General features: G+C 34.7%; 1 protein-coding gene across 1 annotated transcript; it reads left to right on the top strand.

The window, feature by feature from the left end:
* The first annotated feature begins 20,885 nt into the window (after window positions 1-20,885).
* Window positions 20,886-21,434, top strand: LOC145592207 (uncharacterized). The gene has a single exon (XM_081648664.1). It carries the CDS (start codon window positions 20,886-20,888, stop codon window positions 21,432-21,434), a length of 549 nt encoding a protein of 182 aa, XP_081504790.1.
* The last annotated feature ends 5,569 nt before the right edge of the window (window positions 21,435-27,003 follow it).

Here is a 27,003-nt window from a genome sequence, read left to right as displayed (position 1 = left end):
GTCAAGAACTTAGGAACTTACTACTTCACCAGATTAGAAGATGCAAGGGATATAAAAGGCCATTGAATTATCAATATTTTTTGAGATATTATTGACGAATGATATCTTTTGTAAAGCATGACTTTATAAACTAGTGATGGTATGATATAATTTTTTGGGATTTTAAATATTTGGTACTAATATTTACAAGTATAAGTTAATGTTATTTTTACATGTTTAATTTTATATCTTATAAATATAATATATGTATTATATCTCTACCACAAATCTCATACATAATGTGTCTATTAAAAGTTGAACATTACAGATTGTTTGGCTACTAATTTCCATGGCTAAGGTTGTGTCAAGGTATTTTATTTAGCTACAAGACGTGTTATGACTATGTAAATGGTTTGAGGTATCAAAGGTTGTGGCAATGCCACTTGATAGACATAAATTTACCTGTAGCTAATGTAGTCTTTTATTATTTATTTTGTTGTTTGCCATAGGATTGCTTATGGCTAATGTAATATATTAGCCATAATTTTACTTGTGCTCAGTAAGTTATTAGCCACAAGATAACTCGTGGCTAATTGTTACTTTAGCCACAGGAGAACTCATGGCTAAGTGGTAAATTAGCGACGGGAAAAACCATTGCAGTAGTTCATGGATATGCCATGGGAGTTAATATACTCGTGGCTAGAAAGCTAGCCTTAGGGTTTTATGCCACAGCAGACCACGACCAAAGTACCCGTGGCTAATTACTTGTGCCATGGGAAATTTGAAGGCTAGCCACGGATATACCCATGGCACAAGAAGGTAAATGTTGTAGGGATTGCTTAAGCAAGGGGAAGAAGAAGGCTTTATTGACATCTTCTCCAGGTGGCGATCAAAAGTTGCTCTTCTTTTACAAAGACCTCTGGATCATGAACTTGTCCCAAAGTTCATAGACAATATGTCTCCACCATACAAGTGTCATTTACAATACCTTGGTTTAGACACATTTCAAAAAGTCTATACTGTGGGAACATTAATTGAAAGGGACTTGATAAATGAAACCATGAATCATATCAATGGACTAGATTTTTAGGGAGGATTTCACCTACGTTGGAAACGGACAAAGCTCGAAGACGCAATCTCAAGAAGTTGTCAACAATTCAAGATGTAGTACCCTAGGTCTTGTTTTATTTCTTTTGTTTTCTTTATGATGGACTAAGAGATTCATGTTTTCGAATCTACTTATTATGTACTCTCATTAATTAATGAATAAAAAATTATATTTTCAAGTATGTCTATCTTGTTCTCTTTTCAATCTCTTTGTTGTTATTAGCTCGAATTAAATAAAACACATTCATACATACAAGGAATATCAAAAAAGGCATACTTACTCAACACTTTAAGAATCTTGATGAGCTTTGGCTTACAAGATGTATTGAATGAAAAAGAGGCCCATTTTTTGGCCTACTAAAAAGAGATATGATGATTACACCAACATAGGAGGAAACTTGAAACTCCACGTAGATAATCCCATGTTAATAACCTTAGAACAATCCATCTTTTGTTAGCCCTTTTGAGCTTCGTCAATTGAGCCTTACTTATTCAACCTACATTATTCCAAACCTTGGGATGGGAATGGTGCAAAGAGACACAAATGAAAAAATTGGGGGAACGAAACATAAGAGGGGGACACAAAGTTAGTCTAAACCCAAAAAAGGAAAGATCGAATGCAAAATCGTTCTAAACCCAAAACCAAACTTGTCAAAAAGGAGAGAAAAAAAGAAAGAGAGAGAGGGAAGACAAGGAAAAGGCACCTAATGTAGGAGTTGTAACACAAAGTAGAAAGGTTTTAATTTGAGAAGCACCAAAAGTAAGGGATTAAGGGAGTATACTTGAGCCTGTCCATTTTTCATAACCTTGAGCGTAGCCACGTTATAACCCTGGAAAGGCCCTCCTTGAGGTAGAGCATAATCATGTACCACAAAAATCATCATTCTACGAAAATATGGCCCACCTTAGGCCTTTGCACATATGGATCTACAATTGAGTGGTTATGCCCATACTAAAATGCATGAAGTGTTGAGTAATGATTACAAAATCATATAAAAAAAATTCAAATAATTTGGATGATTTGATAGCCATTGGCTTGATTACATCATTTAAGTAAAGCAATCGAATCAAACTAAATTCGATGCTTTCCATATCTTTTTCTAAGAAAAATAAGATGTCTATCACTTTAAAAAAACAATAATCTTATTTTCTTTTAATAATAGGGCAATTTATTACCAAGGTGATTCGAGTTCTATATACATTGCCTATAAAGAAAACGAGTTAATACAGTAATTTGATTTGATATATCGACAGCCTCGACGTCAACTTTAGATGTCTTTTACAACTCTTGAGCATTGGTCTTCTCACTTATCATGAGCAACTAATATGTCCGCATGTGTGGGATATCTTCATCCTCTCTAAGCGAGGAATATTGATTGAACTTGATAGCTACATGACAAAAATGATCGTTATCGCCATCACATGTACACTCACTGCCAAGTCATCATGATGATTCAATTTTCAATTCGATAATCCTTGCTTTTCGAAAGCATGTCTAAACTTTTTCTTTATTCTTCTATGGAAAAGTTGGATTCCCCTTCCTTTATTTGCAAATCCGTCTTTTTTGTTCATTTCTTTTTTAAGGGGGGTAAGTCGGGATGATCCCTCCCATTAGCAAACTAAAACTCCAAAAATAGTGACAAATTTTTGCTCTTTAATTGGGAGCTTAAAAAGCCAGGACATCCTTACTTCTCTCAATTTACAGAATTGAACACGCTAATTATGTCATAGAAAGCTTATTACGAACCATCATAATAAATTTAAATGACAAAGGGAATAATATTACTTCCAACTTGATCAAACATTTCATGATATTCATATGCAAATTACACAAATTAAAAATACAAATCTTGGGACTCCAAATAAACATGAGAAACATCCCCTAGTATATGCATACATTCCAAAAGCCACCTAAGTCTATACTTGGGGGCTACAAAACTATAGGTCTCACCTTAACTTTCGTTTTGAAATGAGACCATATTTTGAAGAGTGGTTCGAATGATTTTATAAACTATTCTAACACTCCATCAAACCTAAGTTTGATAAAAATTCATTCTCAAACTACGGTGCTTATTTAATTGGAAGAACTTCACTTTCAATTAGCAAAATATAACAATGATGACAAACACTAAAAAGAAAAACATTAAAAAAAATAGATATACAAAAGTTTGCTCACATTTTCATAACTTTGTTGAAATAAGTTGCAAATTACAACTTACCTTCATCAATCTTGGACAAAAAAGTCACACTCAATTACAAGCTAGACTTTTTCTTTCCATTTTGGGTCCAGTTTTGAAAATAACATGATTATGTATTTTGCATACTAGAAAAAGTTGCTTTATTTTATTTTCAAAACAAACTTTCGTTAAAATTATTGGACCCTCTCCAAATTTTGAATTCTAGTTCGAAATAACATGTTTCTTACTTTCCAAATAAAAAAAAAATAAAAAAAAAAAGTCTTTAAAATTTCCTTTCTGAATTTTTGTTTCATTTTCTTAAATAAATAAATTTTCAGATTCTCAATTACCGTTTGGATAATACATGTATATACATAAATATTTCCAAAAGGAATGAACTAAGATTCGACTTCTTCTTGACTCGAACTTGTTCTCGCCTAGTTATCATGCGAACATGGACTTAAGGATGGTAAACGAACCACCTACAAGACCAAAATCAAAGATTGATAAAAACAATGAAATCATCTGATGTTTTAAATCAAATTCAAAGAATAATATTACCGCAATATCTCTATGAACGTTTTGACATTAGGTAAAGATTACTAAACCTTAACTATAATTATTTTGGGTTTATAAACATGCAAAGAACTAACTTGCTTCCTTGAACATGACTTTAACTAAAATGCGTAAGCCTTGTCATTATCCTAAAATATTCTCAAAATACAAAACATGGGATACATAGGCTCATTCCCATATCATGATTATATGAATGGCCTAAACAATAGCAAGTCATTAGAACTACCCCAAATTGGGGGCTCCAAGACTTGTGAAATAGCAAGAATGCGCATAACCTGACACATGGGGGCTCCAATATCCGCAATAAACAAAATAAGATATTCATGCCATTTGAGCTACTTTCAAGAATCGCCTAAACTACAAATGGTCAGCGTAGATCTCGAGCCTTACAATTTTCAAAAGCATCATGATGATTTAATAATCATTTTGTTCCTTTGAAAACTAAGTTCGCAACTTAACTTGGTCATAAAAACAAACTATAAACATATAACATATTCGAGCCATTTTCAAGTTCAACTTAAAAAACTAATCTTAGTGCATAATTGTTGTCTCAATACTTCAATTTACTCTAAAGATTAGAGAGTACGACTAGTATAAAGCAAAAGAAACAAAATCATGAGTTCAAAATAGTATTCAAACGCATACAACATACTTGCTCATATAAAATTTTAATACTTAATCGTTCATCATGAAAATTATTGTATCAAGACACTTCATTAAGACAAACAATTTCATGAGTTAAAACATAAATAAAGGTCCCCTAAGTTAAAAATTAAGGGGTCTTCATTTTTTAGATTCTCCATTGTTGCACATTGGAATTTCACAAAGAAAAATAATATCTACTTTCTCGAGCTTCAATTAGTAACAAAATTTGAACTCAAGAGAAGGAATTCGAGAGTACCGAGAATAGAGGAAAAAGTTGAGCAACATCTCTTTTTTCTTCTTACTTGTTCCAACGAACGGCCAATATTACTAGACTTAGCAAATTTCATTTGTTAAAACTATGAATGTTCGAAAACGATTTTAACACACTCGTTTAAACGTTTCAAAGATCCTAGTTGTTGTAACAATAAGACAAAACACGGGATTTCTAGACCCATTTCGAGCAATATGAAAGGGTCTAATTCTTAACAACAAACAAGTCATCGAAGCTACCCAATATCAGGGGCTACGACATTCGAAAAAATAAAATGGGGGCTTCAAAGCTCGAGATATAGCCAAATTACACTAGTTCAATGATGTCTTCAAGAATTTCCTAAATTTACTAGTTTATGCAAATATTGAAATCATAGTTTTATAAGTGAATAATAATAACTTTCGGTTATTGTTATCATTGTTAAGACCAATTTTGCAACTTAGGCATGACAAAAATAAATGTGAGTCGTAAGAACAATTTCATGCCATTATCAAAGTTCAAAATTTCGATCATAATTTTGGTGCATAATTGTCATTCTAATAACACTTCGATTTACATTAAAAATTACAAGTATAGTCCATGTGAGGAAAAAAGAAAAAAGTTCAAGCACAAATTCGAAAATTAAACACGTGTATTCTGGTATATGCTCATATAGGTCAATACTTTACCGTTTCACATGAAATTTGTTGCAATATATTCCTAAACATGTCACAACAAACATAGAACAAACAAATTCATGAGAATCAGTCGAATCAAAGTCTCCAACTATTAAAAGATAGAGTTTTTCATTCAGATTTTTCCATTTCATTGACCAAGTTCAAAGTTTGGTACAATAAAAGGAGTAAAATTTACTTTCCTTAGCTTTAAACGACAACAAAAATGCAAAGAGATCGAAAATGGCAAAAGAGGAGAAGAAGAGAGTGAGCTACAGATCGCGCTTCTCTAACTCTTTTACTAATTCAAATGTTACGCGCAACTCATCAAGTTACGTGTGGTATCCCAGCGCAACCCAGTTTCCTGCGCGCGCCTGGCCAGCACGACCTACTGAGTACGCGCGGATACTGGTCACTTAAAAGATCGGTTCTCATATTTTGATCCGTTTTGAAATTTTTCCCAACTGTTTTGTGCATTGTTAGACGTAATAAAGCACAGATCATCAAAATCCTTTAAATTGCTTTGCATCTTATAGTTTATTTTCTTCTTTGTTAGCTTTTTGCATCATCTTGCATGCACACCGTGTTTTATGCCTGCCCCAAGCATACGTTTTGGACGTTTTTCATGAGCGTGTCTTATAACGTTCCATAGTGGTGCTTTACGTAAAAGCTCTCATAGACAGGTTTGTCATTTTACTGTACTGACTTTAGAAATTTCACGTTCTTTTGTTTCTTTTTAGCGTCTACAGCAAAAAGAATAGTGTATCGTACAACGTAAAATTGTATGGCGTAGGTGTTGCGTGAAATTTCACCTCTTCCCAACAACGTGATCTACCTCCTGTAATGAAAACGGTAGAACTTCTTTACAAACTTTAGGCGTTAGCTTAATGAGTCGATTGGCGCGCCGAACCATCTAGAACAGACATTTCTCGATTGGAAGCAAATACAGTAGTTAGTGAGCTTACTGGCTTACCGGACAGTTAGGGTGTCTGTCCACCCCCTGTATAAAGAGCGACACACCGAAGTCGCACCTATTTAGACACATGCCCCCAGTCCTGAGACACGTGTTTTCATCTTGTGGACAAAACTAATGAGAGAGTTGCCGATTTTCTTCTCTCTCACTGGATTTGGATATATGCCTCCAGTCCTGAGACATGTATTTCTATCTTATGGACCCTGAATACTGCATTTTGGCAAGCGAGTGTCAAAACCTCTATTCATGTGTTAGGCTGCAAATGCCGAAACACCTTCCTTTTTATCATCTTTTAACTTGTTAAAATCATAGACTAAAGTTTTAATGACATATCGAGGGACTTTAGATCAACGATGCCATAATACTGAATGTCTTGCGCGCGTTATTATGCCTTGCGCTGGGCAATCGCGCGTAACTTATTCAGATGCGGACGACACATGCTACGGCAGAACACTCGAAACCCTAAACACACCCATTCCCTATAAATAAAGGCTTAAAATGAGGCTTAAACAGATAGAAAATAACCCGAAACGCTAGCAGAAACTTTGTGAACTTGTGTACTCTCAACCCTCTTGTCCTAAACACTCACCCCCTTTATTATTTGTTACTACGGTTGAGAATTCTGAATAAGAAGGAGTCCATAACTGTTCTAAACGAAGATCTAGCAAGGAAAAGTGGTAAATTCCCGAGCACTTAGATAAATCACTTTTCTTTTATTGTTTTAATAACTTTAATTGAATAAATAGTGTTGTTTGATCACTTTGAACAAACTTTTAATTAATTTAATTCACATAGCATTCTTGTGTTAATCAAGACTAGAATTTGAATAATTAATTGATTGTTTTATCAACTAAGTCAAGGCGAACATTGTTTATTTCTCGTTCTTTTCACGAATTTGAATTAAATAAGAATAACGACTTTTGCAATGTAATTCCTACATGATTGACGCATGTAAATAAAATCAACTAACTTAGATTTTAGGTATCACGTTGCATATATTGTTTGGTGATGAAATTGTGAAAAAGGAAGAGCTAGTAGAGGCCTCACTAGGGCTAGGATAGCGATTCCCCCTTAAAGGGAACGTTATCTTAGTACCCTCACTCCCGAACTCATTTCTGGTACACGTAGACCAATTTGGGCATGGAGTAAACTTATGATTCATGCTAAATATCCCTTGAACCCTACTTGGGAGAAAGTCATGAACGAGGTTTATGAGTTTTCCTAAAACTAATTGGCGACTCCTTACTAGTTTCTTACAAAAAAGCATAATGATAGGATCAACTCTAATTCAAAGGTCTCCCAAACAATCGGGAATTCAAATCTTAAAACACCCTAAAAAGTGTAAAGTCCTAGGCTTTTAAAGGGCCATGGGCATTGAGGAGAAGGATCCCCTACAATGGGCACACCCTCCTTACACCGGGTCTAGTATGAATTGTAGCTCCCATGGAACTGTCAGTAGCAAGTATTCAACGTTCATGCGGTTGATCCACCATTTCAGGAGGACTCCTTGGGGCTTGCTGATGAGGCTCACATATGAGATTGTCGGAATGTGAGTCGGAGTCAGGCGGAATAGGTTTTCCGAGGAGGACATTCGGAGATTCGCGAACAGGGGTGATACTTCCTCTGGGTTGAGAAGGATTCCCCGCATCGTTCTTGGAGTGATGGCATGCCATTATCCCTGCAATCCCTAAGCAAAGTAAGAGGTCAGTTTTATCATTGACTCCGGGTAGGTCACCAGTGGCTTGGTCATGGTTATGATGTTCCTGTCCGGACAGAGCTTCAAATGGATTGTCGTTGGTGGAAAAACCAGAGGTCATAGGAACCCCCCTTGGTCCTATAGTTCGTCTTGGTCGTAATTGATGAGTTTGTTGAGGCATTCGTTGAGGGAAGGTTTGTAATGGTTGCAAGGGTTTGAGTTTTTTAGAAAATGTTTTATGAGGGTTTGAAGTGAGTGGTGTGTTGGAGAAGGAATGGTTAAATGGATGATTTGTGGAGTTGAGTTGTTGGAAATAGTCATGGTATGATTGTGTATGGGGAAGGAGAAATAGCTATTGAAAAGACAAGAGGGAGATAGGCGGCGTGAGTCAGGGATGAAAGAAGAAGGCGTAATGTTGCAGTAGTAGTGACGTGACACTTTGGGTATGGAGGGTAAGGAGAGAGAAGAAGGAGGGACAATTGGGGTAAGACACGTCATATTCTTAATATTGGTGTCTTCACAGAGGAGTTGGAAAAGGTTTGTATTTTGTATTTTTTGGGCTAGGCCCCACTTTTGAGTAACCTCGTTTTGCAAGTTAAAGATCCAATGGTTAATAGCTTTTTATTTTTCACCACCCTCCTGTAATACCCCGTATTTTTATTCGTATTTTTAATTTAAATAAGTATTTCTTGAGGTATTTAAATAAGTGAAATGAATTATTGATGAGGTTTTATTAATTTAAAGAGTTTTATTAAAGATCCAATTTATTTATTTAATAATTTTGAAATGATTTATTTTATAATTTTAAAAAAATGGGGCCTATAATTTATAATAAAGTTAATTTTTAAAAGTCAATAGTATTTAAAGGAAAATCAAATAGTAGTTGGAATATGAAAGGGATCATTAAGGGTAAGAAAAGAATTTTAAGTAGGAGGGTTGCTGAGAGAGGGTATAAATACCCGTCATATGAGCAAAGTCAAACTTTGCCCAAGATGGAAAATACCCAAAGGTAATTCTCTCTCTCTCTCCTCTTATTTTCTCATTCTCTCTCTTATTTTTCCCCTTCCCCTTTATTTTTAATTTTGATTTTAATTCACCACCACACACCACCACCACCTCCGGCCACCACCACGGAAGCCCGCCGGTCGGCGGCTACCACCACCGACACCAGGCGGCGTGGCAGCAGCCTGCCATGGTGGTTGGTGCGCCGGTGATGTTTTCCGAGAAAAAAATATTATTCTTTTTGTTTTAATTATTAATCTAATTATTAATTTTGGGTTTTATGATGATTTTATGATGTTTGATTGTAAGTATGATGTATATAATTTTTTAGATTTGGTTTTGAATTAAAAAGCCCCAAATTGAAAACCCTAGGTTTCTAAATTATTGCATAATGATGGAAATTGATTATGGGTGGTTTAAATTATTGAAATAGGTGTTTTAAAACATATTTACAGCAGGTTTTGATGATTTAATAAAGTTAAATTTTTTGTTTATAAGCCGTAATTAAGTTTCTTGAAAGGATTTTTGACTACCCATTAATTGGGGATTTAAGGGTCTTAAATTAAATTTCAGCTTATTTTAAATGATTTATGAGTGATTTAAGGAGTGTATATATTGCTGGAAATTTGCATGGAATAGGTAGTAATGCCTCCTTGTAATTTTGGATTGTAGGAGATTTCCAAGTGAGTGATTTTGTGTAGTCATGGGGATTTTGAGATCATATTCAAGGTATGTTCGCGTACTTGGTATTTAATTGTTGATGTAGGAACATGCTAGACTTTGAATAATTAATTATAAGTAGTATCATGATAGGTATTGATTGGAATTTGTTATTTGGTAGATGTTGGTAATTGAATTATGAAGCATGAATTATTTGTGATGGATTATTGATTGGAAATAATTATGTTAGCATGTTGAGTATGAACCACACTTTTATTATTGGCATGATTGGAAGCATGTTTAATTGAAATAAATGTTTAATTTGGTTTGGAATATTGAAAGGAAATTTTATTATGGTTCATATAATTTTTATTGATGCTTTAAGCATGGGAATTGAGCTATCAAGTGTCTTAGTACACAGGAATAAATAATATTGTGGTGCCTATGTGCACTTAAGGTGTTTCTAACACCGAGTGATAGAATTTGCGGCGCGTTATACGTTTAAGGTGTCTTTGACACTGAGGTAGATTAAAAAGGATTCAATATTAAAAGTTATGTGGTCACTAATTATTCAAGAATTAATTTGATATGATTGATTGCTTGTATAATTATAATATTTGATTATGTTATGGTTTGAGAATCATCACCAAGTTGAATAATATGTAAAACAACGTAAAGTGAAAGAGATTACGCACCAAAACTCTTGGAACGTATATACCTCGAGTATGAACATATGGGGGAAGTTATAGGGTTTTATATTTAACCATAACTTCTACTGGGAGTACAGGACGCTATATTTTCCTTTTTATTATTATTATGCGCATTACGTTCGTCACTTCATGTGACATTTGCCGACCCGGTTAGCTCCTGGTGTAGTTTACCTCAATCTATTTGGGGCAGGGATTTGGTTGGAAACCCATTCGATGCGTAATCAAATTAAATGTACATTATTATTTGTCTAGTTAAATATTGAGTGTCTTGAATGTTTGTTAAAAGTGCAACAATATAAGTTGTGTGATTGATAGGATGAAAGCATGTTAGTGTGTTTCATTACGCTTATGTACTCAGCTTTGCTGATTGTGTGTTTATATGTTTGTTTGGCCTTGTCTTTACCTTGGCCCTACGATGACCCATTTCTAATGGCGAGTAGTGGGGACAAGTAGAGAGAAGCTTTTCAGGTGATGAATCATATTCATGATGGGCATGAGTGAAGAGCGAATCATGTTTAGTTCTCATAAGAATATGATGTGTTTTATTGCTTTATTATTATTAACTATTATTATGATTGCAACTAACTCAAAGGTTTTGGTATCACTCGGTTTTAATAAGGGCCTACAATGGTTCCAAGTTGTAGGTTGACTTTGTTTGATTTCGTTTTACTTTGGTTTTACTTTACTTTCGTTGGGTTTTGACTTTGAAGTTGACTTATTTTGAATGGTTTTTAAATATAGTCTTCCGCTGTGTGTCTTTGATATTTGCCTTAGCCGTTTTCACGGTGGCGGTAATGTTTTAGATTTTCCTAATTCGTATTTTAAAAAAGAAAAACAGGTATTTTAAAGGGAAGGAATTTCTAGGGTGTTACACCTCCATTCTTGATCTCTTTGTTTTGTGCTTGCAGCCACCGCACTAGTTACCGTCATTTCGGCTATTCCCGCCCGTGTTGTGGGGAGATTTTCCCTATGCTTAGTTCCGGGAATATCTCCGTGGATAATAATCTGCTTTACACCTTCTAGCCAGATCGAGTGCTTCCTTGGTTTGGCATCATCAATGAGGATCATTAATTTTGCGAATCTGAGTTTCCCCTGTTTCATTTTCTTAGTAATTGAATGGACATAAGTGCCAATTGAATTCCCAATTATTCTCAGAATGGCCTCATTCATGAATTCAACAGGGAGCTCTACCCAGATAGGGAAAATAGAGCTTTTCGCTTCCGAAGGTTTAAAACCCGCCTTCCATTTTTGTACAGCTATAAAGGTCCTATTCAAGAACCACGGTCCTTCATTTAGTATTCTATCCGCATCCGTGGCTGCGTCAAATTTTGTAATGAAGAACCCCTTTCCAATTGGGAAGGAGTTTATCTTTCCCGTTGGCTTCCAAATCTTTTGAATGCCTTGAATGAAGTATTCTGTGGAGAAAGACTTTCCATTTAACTTCGAGATGATAGCATTTTCCCAAGGGGAGCATACGCTGGGTATTCATCTTCCGAGATAGCAACGAAGACTTCATTATCTTCGTCAAAAAGGGGGGCTGGATTTAAGGCTAGCTGGTTGGTGAAAAACTCCGATGAGGGGGTTGTTAATGTTTCCTTAAAGGAGTGGGATTTGGTGGGCTGAAAAGGAAAATTGTGGTGAGAAGGTGAGGTGGTTTTTTCACTTGGTGGTGGTGGATGTTTTGGTGGTGGATCTGGTGGCTTTTCAAGGTGGGGTGTGGACTCTCTCTCACCAACTATCTCTCTCATGGTTTTCACACAAGAAACTTTTTTTTGCATAATTGTCGATCTTTGATGCTAGGAAAAGGTAGATATGAGAATTCATCCAGCATAATTGAAGTGGATGTCATGTCCCAGTAGTAGGATTGGCCATCCGATCTTGTCGCTTTTGACTCTGATAATCCCTAGCATCTTTAAAGCGTAACAACGTCTCATTCTCTTGCCCAACATGTTACTAATTTTCCCCCCAGCTGACTTCGATTTCTCAAAGATTTTAGATCAGTTTGTTCGAACCACCCTTGGTTATCTCAACTGCTTCCTAAATGGGGTAGCACCAGCATCTTCCGTATTAGTTGTTTTATCTATCGTGGGGCTTCTTTTTATTGCCCTTTCCTTCTCTTCTAGGTGGATGCCTAGAAAAAGAAGTAATCTTTCCCTCAAGTTCCATTGGACAAGGTGGCCTGCAGCATGCCAATTATGAGAGGAGCTGCCTCTGCTGCATGAAATTAAAGGACGCGATTAGAGGGTCATTGTTGTTGATAGTTACTTCGATATCTTCCACAAATCCGTCCTGATTCGGACCTAATGTCTGCCGACCGTCTTGAGCCATTTCAGATGTGTATCCCCATAGATGGCGCCAAATGTTTCGGGGTATTTTGGAATCCCTCGGGATACAGATCATCATTGCCAACTCACTCGGTCGAGACACCTAAAACACAATGAATAATCCGTAACCACAATATTCGCCTCTGACGATTAAGTTAGCAACCGGTAAACGTAGGGTTTAGGAGAGAGAAAGTAGAGAGAAGTTAGATCGAGCAAACATCAATAAATAATGCCTTGAATGCAATGTCTCAATCCACCCCTCCCATCATCAATGATTGGGGTATTTATAGGGGTGGGAATGTGTGCCCTCTTAAGGTTTAGTACCCTAGAATGGTGGGCACTGATTGGCTGCGCAATGAGCGTTGGACACGTGTCCTATAGGGGCGTCATTATGGTGCTTTTATCGAGAATTGGGCCTCTTATGTGGTTGTTGCCTTTCCCATATCTCATATGATCCTAGGTTGGCAAGTGTCATCTTCTATTGGGACACGCGTCACATGTTTATTGGGCCACGTGTCACCATGAGATTGAAACACGTGTTGGGGTATTTTTACCCTAAATAATAATGATTAATAAGTTTATATAAGGATTATCTACATAAAATAAGATAAGTTAAAGAAAAATAAATTTAAGGGCAGGGTAATAAGATTTATTCCAATTTAGTTTACCTTCACTAACCCATAATTACCTCATCCTCCTTTCTCTCCCATCTCCAAAACCACCATGCCTCTTACTACCACACACTTTCTTGCAATTTTTCTTTTTGCTAAAAAATTTACCATTACGACCTTTTTTGATATTGCAGCTTCACCACGGAGGAGTGTTATTTGTTAGATTCCTCTACCATGACCAATGTGTCTAATTTAGACATTGCCAACATGGTGGTGCCACAATCTCCAATTAGAGATGGGCATGGGCTGAGCCAACATAGACACACAAGGGTCTATAAGACCTAACACGAAAATGGCCCACTATAAGTATAACATGACACGCTAGTGGTGGGCCATGGGCCATGCAAGAGCTTCATTTCAAAAGTTGATGGCATGATAAGCACGTACACTTACCCCGACCTGCACATAGGCCTATTTAAATTTAGTCAATTTACCAAATTCCCACCTTTTAAAAAGTTTGAGAAATCTCTTACGAATAGGGAGATTATTCTGGGTACACGAGATATATATTATGGTCATTTTCGATGAAACTTTAAATTTCAATGGTATATTTTGTGTACCATTAAAAACACATATAGTACCATTCGTGTCTTATTGGTACTATCAGATACCACATCGATATCATTGAAATTTATCATGGTTAGAAAAATGTAAATTTCAATGGTACTACTATAGTATCTAATAGTATCATTAAGACTTCAATAGTATTATGTTGAAATTTAAAGTTTCACATAATGTACCCTATTATGTACGATGTTCATACATATCAGGTATGTACTAAGACTTCCCCCTTGTGAATAGTGTTCAGGAATTTATACCCTTCAAATGTTTGTTTACATATTTGCCCCTATTTGAAAGTTTGAGAAACTCGTTTCTTTTTTCTAATTACATTAAATTAAGGCTCTCTCCAATTTTGTGCGATATCTTGTTTGGTTGATTTTTCTTAATAAGTACTTTAAATATATCGAAGATTTACATTTCTATAACTTGATATTTTTTGCCAATGTTTCACTAAATCTAAGTTAACTTTACTAAAGTCCCGAATATTGCACGATTACACAACAATCTACGCATTTATCGCCTATTTGCAAAGAGTTAATTATAATAAAATAACTTGCAAATAAGCTTAGGACATTAGGACCAATTGCAATTACACTTTCCAAAGGACTAGCCATATGTCAGATGTAACACCCCAAATCTCCATCTACGTAAATACTATATATTTATACATATAAAATACCGCAGAGATAGACTAGGGTGTATTAGCGCCACGTGAAAACATAAGACTTACTTAACTACTAAAAATGGTAGCGGAAAATAACCGACTCTATTAATATTATAATAACCCTAATATATAGTTTGAAAATACTCCAAATAAAAAAATGTCTGATTCATGAATGAGTAAATTTCTAACTAGGTGATCCCAATCCCGACTCAAGTATGTACACGATCAACTCCACACCTGAAATCAAAACTGCTTACCAATAATGGTAAACAGGGCGAAACAAAACAAAAAGGAAAACAGATTAGCAAAAATTCTAATTACATATAAGTGCAAGGCATGTAAATACTTTTATTAGGCAAACATGCTTTCGAAATAATTATTTTAAATTAAACATGACAAAATGTGACTTCCACAAAATTCATTACTTTTCAAAAATTAGACTTATTTTCAAAACCCACCTAAGTGTGCACACTCCCCCAAGCTATTTAAATTATACTCGAGGAAAGACCAAATCATACAATGTTCAAGGTCTTACTTAACAACTCTCGGGTAAAGGGACATCAATAAATATTAAATATGCAAGCCCGTAATGAGCTGCAAATTTAATTCAATTCAATAACTTTTAACCAGTGATTTATAAATTTTAAAAAAAAATTATAAAATTAATCAATGCTTTAAAAATTAAACCTTTAAAGTCGTAAAATTTAACTCATCACAAAAATCATTAACTCAAATCTTTCATACGCGATATTTAAACAATTAATAAAAATAAACATTCACCAAAACACGCATTCAAAAACTTATATTAAGGACCTAGTGTAGACACCTACTTTTGGCCTCCTGTCTCGACAGGAAGTGCGATGATGTTACAAAAACCCATTCTTCATGCTACATCAAAGTTGAAGTGTTTATGGACTATCAAATGCATTATGAAGTAAGTTAAAACCTATATTTGAAACCAATTTATCTTAGAGCCTTTTCCAATTACTAATTAGACCTAAAACGTGATCATACATGTTTAAACTTGATTAATAACGGACCTAAATGCGTCAAATGCAATGATTAGATCCAATGGATCTTACATTGTTAAAAACCGAGCCAATCAGATAAATCAACCACCAAATTTCTATTCAAGGAATATACAAGTGGATATCTCTTTCAAAGAGCTTTCCAACGATATATTATAAGCCCAATTTCGAGTAAAAACGAAGAAGTTATGATCATAACACTAAACCGGGCCCTAAAACCGACACCCTTTCACTCCAACGACTATATCTTTTGATCCATAATAGTTTTTTAACCTAATTCTAACCGAATTAGAAAGTAGACATTCAGAGCTTTCCAATGATATCTTACACGCCTTAATCCGACTTTGCAATCAAAAGTATGAAAGTTTTAAAAGCGCGTTTTCGTATAAGGCAAACCGCACCGAGCGCAACTCAGAGAGTTGCGCGCATGGCGCGCTCAAGTCATTGAGATGCGCGCGGCACCCAGCGCGACTCAGAGAGTTGCGCTCGCCACCTGAAGGCACGGCTATAAAACCCTAAATGTAGATTCCTACGCCTATAAATAGGGGCCTTCGTTCAACCCTTAAGGGGACAGAAAAAATCAGAATTCAAGAACCGTAGGATTCTTAAAACCCTAATCTCTTAATTTCTCTTACTATCATAATACTTTTCTCCTTTCTTCCTAAATACTCTTCAACCCTAATACATTCCATTAAAGTCCTTGAAGGTACAAAGAAGAAAAAAAAAGTCCGTAAACGCATTAAACGGAGATTTCCTGAGCACTTAGATAAACCACTTCTCTTTTATTGCTTAAATAATTTTAGTTGATTAATTAGTGTTATTTGACCACTTTAAAAAAAATTAATTAATTTAATTCACATAGATTCTTGCGTTAACTCAAAACTAGAATTTAAATAATTAATTGATTGTTTTATCACCTAAGTCAAGGTGAATATTGTTTATTTCTTGTTCTTTTCACGAATTTGAATTAACTAAGAATAACGACATTCGTTGTGATGTAATCTTTATGTGATTAATGTTTGTAAATAAAATCAACTAACTTAGTTTTTAGGAGCCACGTTGCATATATTGTTTGGTGATAAAATTGTAAAAAAGGAAGACCTAGTAGAGGCCGCACTAGGGCTAGAATAGTGATTCCCCTCTAAAGGGAACGTCATTTTAGTACTCTCGCTCCCAAACTCATTTCTAGTACACGTAGATCAATTTGGGCATGGGGTAAAATTATGATTCATGCTAAATATCCCTTGAACCCTACTTTGGAGAAAGGCATGAACGAGGTTTATGAGTTTTCCTAAAACTCATTGGCGACTCCTTACTAGTTTCTTACAAAAAAGCATAATGATAGGATCAACTCTAATTCAAATGTCTCCCAAACAGTCAGGAATTCAAATCCTAAAACACCCTAAAAAGTTTAAAGTCCTAGGCTTTTAAAGGGCTATAGGCATATAAGGAGAAGGAGCCCCTACGATGGGCACACCCTCCTTACACCTAGCCACCTATGCGTACCTTGATCACAGGAAATAAAGGTACAGCTACACTTGGTCATGATCAAAAGAATCCTCCAATAATTTAAAATAACCTTAATTAATATAAGGTTAACAAATAATCCCAAAACTACAAACATTACTCTAAGCTACTTAAACATGAACTGTCGAAACTATCAAAATTTCAATAGTTTATGTTAGTATCAAAAATAGTGATATTAGTATCAAAATTGTAAAAACGTTAATATCAAAATAGCATTAGTATAATAATTTAGTAATATTGGTAATAATAGAAATAAGATGAAGCAAAGTATCATTTTTCTTTGCAATTATGCGGCATAGGAGGAAGGAATGATATGAAGGTCCTATTGCACGCACCTTATTGCTGGCAGCAAGTCACGGCATCAACAGGTGGCAGATTCAATAGTAGTACAACAGTGAGGTGTTGGTTGGCGGAAGCGGCGGTGGCAATGGCGAGGTGGTGCGATTGCGGTGTTTGTTTAAGTAAGAAAGAAAGAAAAGTTGAGGAAGAAGAAAGGGTCGTAAGTCTTAGGGTGTAGAGGGGACTTTTCTGATTTTTGGTGTGAGTAAATCGGAGGAATTAAGGGTCTATATATAGGTGTTTAAGGGTATGAAGATAGAGTTCAAGAAAGTGTAGGATTAGTATGAAGACAAGATAAATTTAGGTTAGTTAAATGAATTTGAATGCAATTTGGCTAGGTTAATTTATGTGAGAAATCAATGAAAAAGATGAGAAGTAAAAATAGGTTTAGTATTGATTTGGTTGGAGAATTAAGGATAGAAATCAAAGTAATCAAGAAATTAACTACATAAAAGTTACGAAATATGATATTATTCCCAATAGATACGACCAACAAGGTTTTATTTTAATAAAATAAAAAAATAAAAAACAAAAGTCAGATTTTAATTGATAAAATGAATGATTTTGATAAAAATACAAATGTATAAAATATTTTAGATAATATCAAAACTAAATTGTAAATCATAAGAAATAATTAAATTTGTTGAATATTATTAAATTTGTTGAATATTATTAATTAAGATAAACTCCAATAGGTCCGAAACCATGACTGGAAATTCGGGGATGAAGGTACAAATCCAACCTGAAAGAGACTGAACCTGCCCTAAATAGGCCTCTACTTTATTCTTCTCGTATTCATGTGCGCTTTCTGACTAACATACAATCAATAGATTAACCCTAAACCTGTTTAATCTATGTTGGTTGAATTTAATGCACAAGCAAATCTATTATTGGTGATCACTTGAATTATAATCATATTAGCCTAAACAAGATTATTAATTATCTTATTAAGCGTGATTACAAGTACAAATTCCCTTAATCCTGCAAGAGAGGGTGTGATCAAGCAATAACAAATGATAATATATATCAAGCAACATAATAATCACAATCATAATCATAATATTCTCAATAAAGCTTAATAATAATAGTAAGATCCTAGGCATGATACTAACAAGATTAATAACAAACCCTAGCATGTCACTAAACAATAAATATCAAAGCTTTATTCCTAACATGATATTAGAAAAGAAATAGGAAGCATCATAGAAACATGCATGATATTAGAAATCAGTTATCATCCTAAACATGATACTAGGAAGCATAAAGACATCCTAACATGATACTAGGAATTAACATAATAATCTAAGCATGATTTCTATATAAAAATAATAACAATTAAAGAAATTACTTACTTCGATGCCTCGTATCTCTTTCTAATAACAAAATACATGCGTTAGTAACTTCAAGGAAAATAATAAATCAAATAATTAAATTAAATAATTGAAATAGAGATTTGGGACCAAACCCTCAGAAATATTAAACCTTTCACGTCTAGGGCAAAGGCAACTTCGAACTTGGCTAGGTGTGTCTAGAACTTGTGAATGTGGAATTTTGTAAGAGGGAAGGTTTAGAAAAAGAATAGAGAGAAAGAAAGCTTCTAGCTTTTAGAGAATAAAGAGAGATGATGGTTGTGAATTATTGATTGTTGATTATTGTTAATCATGAAAACGGAGGAGAGACAACCCCTATTTATAAGAAAACAGTCCGAAAACGATAGAAAATACTTCAAGTTCTATACGGAATAAAACTGGAATCTGTCGCCAAGCGACAGACATCAACGCCAGGCGACAAGACCAGCGCCAGGCGGCAGATGTTAGCGCCAAGCGACAGACTTTGTCGTTTGGCGCTAATTAAAAGATAAAACGCGCTTTTGTACGGAATCCTCTTCTTAATATGATTAAGCAGCAAATTCCGTGTTTATCAAATTAAAGTCAGGTTTATCATAAAACACTTATTTTATTCCAAATAAAACTCTTTAAAATATAATTATCAATCCTAATACCATTAGAATTTAAAAGAACCTTCTAAATATTCTAGAAGATTAAAATCAATCCTAATAACTTTAGGAATAATAATTAATAGGCCCTCCTCTAAATCATCGGGCCGCATATAAAACTCAACCCAATTTAATATAATCCATAAATTCCTCATTATTCATCGGAATTGGGCTTATAATATATCGTTGGAAAGCTCTTTTCGAGCCAAATCCAACTACACTATTATTGGATCTTTATCATGGACCAAACCAAATTGGACTGGCTATTTTCATAAATAGAGTATAAGAAAATAAATGTTTTCAAAAACAGAAAGAAAGATACTTTAATAAAACATCCACATCACTAGACTTTTCACACTTTCACCTCGTTCGATAATCAAATGACATGAAAGGTATTCATCACTGGGTTTGGTTTTGGGGAGACACACTTGGGTGTCTACAATCCTATGATTCAGTTCTACTTCCATCATAAAATTTGTTTTATTAACAAGTTTTTTAAAATAAGATCCATTTATAATGTATCAATTTATTTTAAAAAAAATAATAGTGATTATTGGTAAAAAAAAAAATACTTTCAATAAAAATAATTTCAAGTTAATAATAACATAGATACATTTAATTTAGGAAAAATATACTTTAATATTGCCAAAATATGGGCGATTTACTTCTAATAATCTAAACTAAGGTTTATTATCTAATAATCCCAATTATGTTATGTGTTTGCCTCCAATAGTAACAACTAGTCAACACCAAGTCAACGACTTGTTATAACAGGTTACCATAATACGTATCAACAACGATTGGTCCAAAATTAAAAAAAAAATTAAAAATAATAATAAAATAAAAAACTATTTAAAAAAAAATCCCTCCCCTTGCCGGCAGCAACTCCACCACCACCTTCTACCCTCGTCGGCGGCCAGAGGACCTGCCCGGTGCCGGGGGTACCCTCCCGACCACCCAGCCCCTCCCCTCCCCCAGAACCACCTTCCCCAATCCCAACAACACTACGGATATCATTTCGGATAGAGATTCAAGATTTCTATCTAACTTTTGGCAGAGTTTGCAAAAGGCGATGGGAACAAAGTTGTTGATGAGCACAACATTTCATCCTGTGACTGATGGTCAGACGGAAAGAACAATTCAGACATTGAAGGATATGTTGAGAGCTTGTGTGTTGGAGTATCAAGGGTCTTGGGAAGACCTTTGGATTTGATAGAGTTCTCTTACCACAATAGCTATCATGCAAGCATTGGAATGGCACCGTTTGAAGCTTTGTATGGTCGGAAGTGTAGAAGCCCAGTTTGTTGGAATGATATAAGTGAGACTATGGTACTTGGGCCAGAGATGATTAAGGATATGGTGAAACAAGTGAATTTGATTCAAGAAAAGATAAAAGCAGCCCAAGATCGACAGAAAAGTTATGCTGATTTGAAAAGGAGGGAGGAGAAATATGAAGTGGAAGAGAAAGTTTTTTTGAAAATTTTACCTATGAAATGTGTGATGAGGTTTGGAAAGAAGGAAAAGCTGAGCCCAAAGTACATAGGGCCATATGAGATCATCCAGAAAGTGAGAAAAGTGGCTTATAAGTTGGATTTGCCCAATAAGTTGGAAAGGGTTCACAATGTGTTCCACGTGAGTCAAATTCGAAAGTATATTCCTGATGTCACACATGTGTTGCAACTAGAAACCATTGAGATGGATGAGAACTTGACTTATGAAGAAAGACCAGTGAAGATTCTAGATTCTAAAGTGAGGAGCACAAGGAACAAGGATGTGAGTATTGTGAAAGTGTTGTGTTCAAATCAGAAAACTGAGGAGGCTACATGGGAAGGTGAGGTTGATATGAGGAAACGTTACCCAGAGGTGTTTGACTAAAGTTAGTGATCGAGTTACGGGGCGTAACTCCTTTTAAGGGGGGTAGAGGGCGATAGAGTTTCGCGCATTTGCTTTTCCAGTCACATTTGAGTGATTTTGAGTCTTTCTTGAGTTTGGCTGGAGTCTTGAGTCAAGTTAGGATGTGCATGAATCAAAAATTTAAAATGATTTTCGTTTCTCTTTTGACTAAGTTTCGGGTTGAAACTTCTTTTAAGGGGGGTAGTGTAATACCCCTCATGATTGCTTTAAAGGAGTTTGATATACTACTCTTATCAATAAGATGCATCTTCCTTTTAAGAAGCTCATATGCTAAGATACTCCACAGTTAAGCGCGCTCGGCTGGGAGTAGTTTTGGGATGGGTGACCTCCTAGGAAGTTTTCTCGGGGTGCGCTTGAGAGAGGACAAAATGCGCCGGAAGGATTCGTTTTGGTCTGTGAGGACAGTTGTTAGCGCCCTCAATGCGTATTTCGTGATAATAGGCCCCTCCCTAATTTTTTTGGGGTCGGGGTGTTACAGGTAGATTGTAATACCCCGTATTTTGATAAGTATTTTCTAAATTAATTAATTTATTATTATTTCCTAAAACAGGTGTTTCAGTAATTTATTTTACTATTAAATTTTGGAGCCAAAATTATATTTGAATTTTGGCGCAAAAAGTATTTTGAAACCTAATTATTATTTTTAGATTTTGGATCAGATTTATTATCCATTTATTCTATTTTAAAAACCGAATTAGTTATATATTTTTTGGATATTTCAATTAAATAAAATTATATTTTATTATTTATTTAAAAGGGCCGGAAATTCCTAATTTAATTACTATGATTTTCGCATTTTCTATGTGTAGAAAATCTGATTTTCTTAGTTAATTTATTTAGTGAATAATTGATATTTTCTTAATTAATTATATATTTTATACAATAAATATTATTTACACAATTATTTTTAAGCCTTAAATCTAGCAATATATTTCCCTAAATAATGCAAAGGAGTTTCAAAAATTTGGAGCATGGATGCTCAAAATAATCGGCCACCTTGGTTGGATTTTGGGTCAATTATTTTGGTAATTTGTAATTTTACTTATCTTCCTCAAAATTATTATTTTCCTTAATTTTATCTCCCACCTCCTAAATATTTGATCATCTTATTTTTCTACCTTATATCTTCCTTGATTATTCGCTAAGTAAACCTCTTTTGCCATATTATTTTTCATGACAATATACTTTCCTTAATTTTATTATTCTTAATCACCTTAATATCAAAACTTTCCACGTTTCTTTAACACTCTTCTCCAAGTAATTTTATTAACTCTTTTTACCATAATCCTCCCTATATTTTCCTACTATAATTCATGTATGAGCTAGCCTATAAATACTCATTAATTCATGGATAACCACTCACACCAATTCTCTTAATTCTCTTCTCCTTTTCTTCTTCTTTTCTTACGCCAACCACCACCAAACACCACCTTCCACCTCCGGCGCCACCTACCGCCTACGCTAGCCACCAGTCGCTGGCAGCCACCAAATGCCACCACCTTCTTCTCCTTTTTCATTTGGTTTTCTACCTTTTCTTCTTCTCTTCTCTTATTTAATTAATTATTATTATTATTATTAGGGATTTATAAAAATTATTATGAGTAGTTTTAATTAAATAAAATTAGAGTTTTATTCATGTTTATGAAAAATAAATTTATAGGGTTCATGTACATATAGTTAGGGGTTTTTAATTTAATTGTTGTGATTATTTGTTAACCTTATCTTTATTAAGGTTATATTTATTTGTAGGGAGTGTTCAATCAAGGTTCTTGAAGTTTGTTTTTGTGTTGCTAGCAAGGATCAAAGGTACGCTTAAGTGGCTAAATACCTTGGAAATTGATTGAACTGAAAGAGCATGTTTTATATGATTTTTATGATGATTGAATTAAATTGAACTGAATTAGGATTTATGATTTATGAAATAAAGCATGTTTAAATAATTAGTTTTAATAAGTAAATTGGAGTATTGATTTTTATATCATATTTTGAATGATTTAAATTGTTTATCATATTTAAAAGGGTTTTGACTTTGAAAGCATGTTGAATTTAATTAAAAATGAGTTGAGTTATTTATTGGAATTCTTGAGTTAAAAAGGTTATTGAATTATTTAAAAGCTTTACAAGCATGATTATTATACTAATGCCACTATGCGGATTCATTGAAAATTATGGACTTTGTATGACCAAGTCTTTCTCCAAGAATAGCCTTGAAATAGCAGGAGACTAGCTTGGGGGTGTGCACACTTAGAGAGGAGATTGAGTTTTTGAAAATAATTGATTTTATTAATCATTATTATTGAGTTATTGGAATTGTTTGAGCATATTGAGAAATGGTTTTAATCATGAGTTTTGGAATTCAATGGATTTATTATTGGAATTGGTTTTAAAAGCATGTTTGTTAATAAATAGAGTTTACTTATCTTGCACTTATCGTACTTAGCATATTTTGCTAACCCATACTTTCTTATTTGTTTTGGTTTGCCCTATTACCTTAATGGTAAGCAGTGTTGACTAATTTCAGGTGGAGTCAATATATGAGCATGGAGTCCCGGGAATGTTCTTCACCTAGAGTTAGGGATGTTGGTCTTTATTTTAATTATGAGTACTAATGATCTGAAAATGGTTTCTATTTATGGTTTTATTAATAAAGAAAGAGTATTGAATTTTTCGCTACAAAGTATTGGTTTTTAATTAGTAAGTTTGAGTAGCCTTGCGTAATCACGCGGCGGTAATATGCCTAAGTCTATCTCTATGGTATAATTATACGTATTATACTGGTATTTCCGTAGAGGGAGATTTGGGGGTGTTATAAGTTGCTTGGCTGGGCAAGGTGGTGGCCTGGTGGGGAAAATCGTGGCTGGTTATTTTTAAACCAACCATGTACTGACACGTAGCATTTAATAAAAAATAAAAAAAATACAAGTTCAACGGGTTACCGGTTATTGGGACTATTGGAGGCAAACACATAGCATATTTAGGATTATTAGATAATAAACCTCAGTTGGGATTATAAAAAAATAAATCGCCAATATTTGGGATTATTAAATTGTATTTTTCCTTTAATTTATTAAAAAAATAGAGTATACGTAAAAATAATCGGTCTCGCAGCCGGCCACGAGACAGTGACACTTGGCATTCCAGTTATTTGCCATGTGTTACGCCACGTAGGCAAAAACTAGATTTTATTGTGACACATATGATGTTGCGTAAGCGAAATTTGGATAGATTTTTCAAGATAAAATTTCTATATAAAGTTTTATTGTTGACATACTTCTAATATTTCATATATACAAAATTAATTATAATTTTTAATAAAAATCCTATAATTTGGTTCTATTTCCATCATAAAATTCATTTTGAAAAGTTCTTTAAAATAAGATCTATTTATAATATATTAATTGATTTTAAAAATGATAGTGAATATTGGTAAAAAAAAATAAATATTTTCAATAAAAATAATTTCAAGTAAATAATAAAATAGATATATATAATATATTAAAAAAAATAGAGAATACGTAAAAATAAGTTCTAATCAACAAAAATAATTTTAGTTTGCTAAAAATACTTTCATTTCAGTAAAAATAGTTTACATTCAATAAAAATAATTTCAAGTCAATAATAATATAGATTTTTATATTTAAACAAAACTACAATAAGTACACTACTATATAAATTATCAAAAGAGATTATTGGTCTGTTCGGCAAAACTAGCTATAGCTATTATTATTAGCTTTTTAGTAGTTGTGAGCTGTAGAGGTAGCTGTGAGCTGTCAAGTAGTAGCTGTTAGAGGTTAGCTATCAAGGTAATTGTTCATAGTATGAGTGTTCGGTAAAAGTAGCGATTGAAACTATAAATGCAATTATTATTATTATTATTATTATTATTATTATTATTATTATTATTATTATTATTATTATTATTATTATTATTATTATTATTATTATTATTATTATCATTATTATTATTATTATATCTCAAAAATAATAGTCATACAACCTACAATAAGTTAGTGGGAAGCCGAGATACAATCTAGGCCCCCCACTCCTCTAACTATAGCAAAGCCTACCCTAATGAAAATATGAGTTGCCGCACGAGCCCCAATGTCTTGCGTCATCGAGAACCTTTGAACCAGCTTCAGCAACGCTACAGCCTCCTTTTCTAATTCTGCAAGTGAAGAAAAGGAGAAGGGAATGAAACCATATCCATTCGCCCGACAACGAGGTTCATACTTAACCCGCTTCCGATGAGCCGCATCATCCACAACCCGTCCAGGAACAAAATCAGCTAACCCTGTCTGCGTCAAAGGAGAAGCCCTATGAAGTTGACACATACATCACGACCACAATCCCATGAATAGAGTAACACATCGGCAGGTCTGAGGGCCCCAGCATGCCTTCCAGACAATCCTATGTCAACCTCCTTTCTTGATGAAATCCCAGATCTGTAGCAAATATCAGCAAGGGTATCCCGAACAACATTATGCCGATATTTAATACCCACAATACCAGCACACTACACCGCGTGGTCGCCGAAAATAACCCCAGTAAAAACCCGAGAACAAGCAGAGCACGGCATCGAGACAGAGAATAATGGAACACCCAACCGATAGTACAACACACATCGGTATATCTTTGCCTTCATCGTCTGACCCAACCTAGAAATAGGGACAGCCCGAAGCCAAGCAGAGGTGTGAACTCCTTGCTGCGATTTCCACAATGCTGATTGACGAGGAGATAAGGAGAAGGTGGATTCTGCAGATGCGGTAACCTTTGTGAAATATATATCTGCCAATTTCTTCATGAGTTTAGGGGCAGCGACCTCATTAGGAGTACTCAAAATGTCAAACTCAACCATTCCATTATACAGAAGCAACGCATCCGCGAAAGCTCGACCAAGGCCAACAACGCCAGCATGCCATAGAAGCTTTGTCTTCAATCCAGCAGACTGTAACCGAGAGGCAAGAAAGGCATAATGACGAACATCACCTGCGGAATAAACACCAAGTCCGCCAAACGCAAATGGTAAGGTGGCAAGCCGCCACTGCCAATCGCCAAACCCAGGCCCCAAAGCAGTAATGATACGCTCCAAGGAAGATCGAAGAGCCTCGTCAAAACTGCACTAAGCCACCTCAAAAGTACTAGGAGGACAAGTACGCAAAGCAAAGTACAGTTTAGAAACTCCAGTGCATGCCCTAAGCAACAACAACTCACACTGGGGATCATCAAGCTTAGCAACCCTATCCATTAAAGCAATGGTCTTAGTCACCCTCTGCATCACAAGGTCGCCTCCAAAACCGGGATCGGAACTAGCGGGACCACCAAGCAACTTAACACAATGAGAAGGTCGAGCAATATTAGGCGAAAAGACACCCACAAGCCTGCTTCAAGGGTCTTCTGAAGGCCAAAAAACTTCAGTTTTTTCCACATTGAGATGTAACCCAAAACGAGGCCCTACCTCCATAATCAACTCCAGAACTTTCCCTACCACCAAAGTGTCACCAATAATAGTGCCGTCATCCAAATACCACGC

This window comes from Chenopodium album, chromosome 18 (genome assembly GCF_948465745.1).
Source record: "Chenopodium album chromosome 18, dcCheAlbu1.1, whole genome shotgun sequence".
Lineage (NCBI taxonomy): Eukaryota > Viridiplantae > Streptophyta > Magnoliopsida > Caryophyllales > Amaranthaceae > Chenopodium > Chenopodium album.
Note: the sequence above shows the minus strand (reverse complement) of the source record. Positions and strands in the feature narration are given on the sequence as shown.

Excerpts from the sequence above, each read along its gene's own strand:
- LOC145592207 (XM_081648664.1), top strand. The coding sequence starts at position 20,886 with ATGGTACTTGGGCCAGAGATGATTAAGGATATGGTGAAACAAGTGAAT.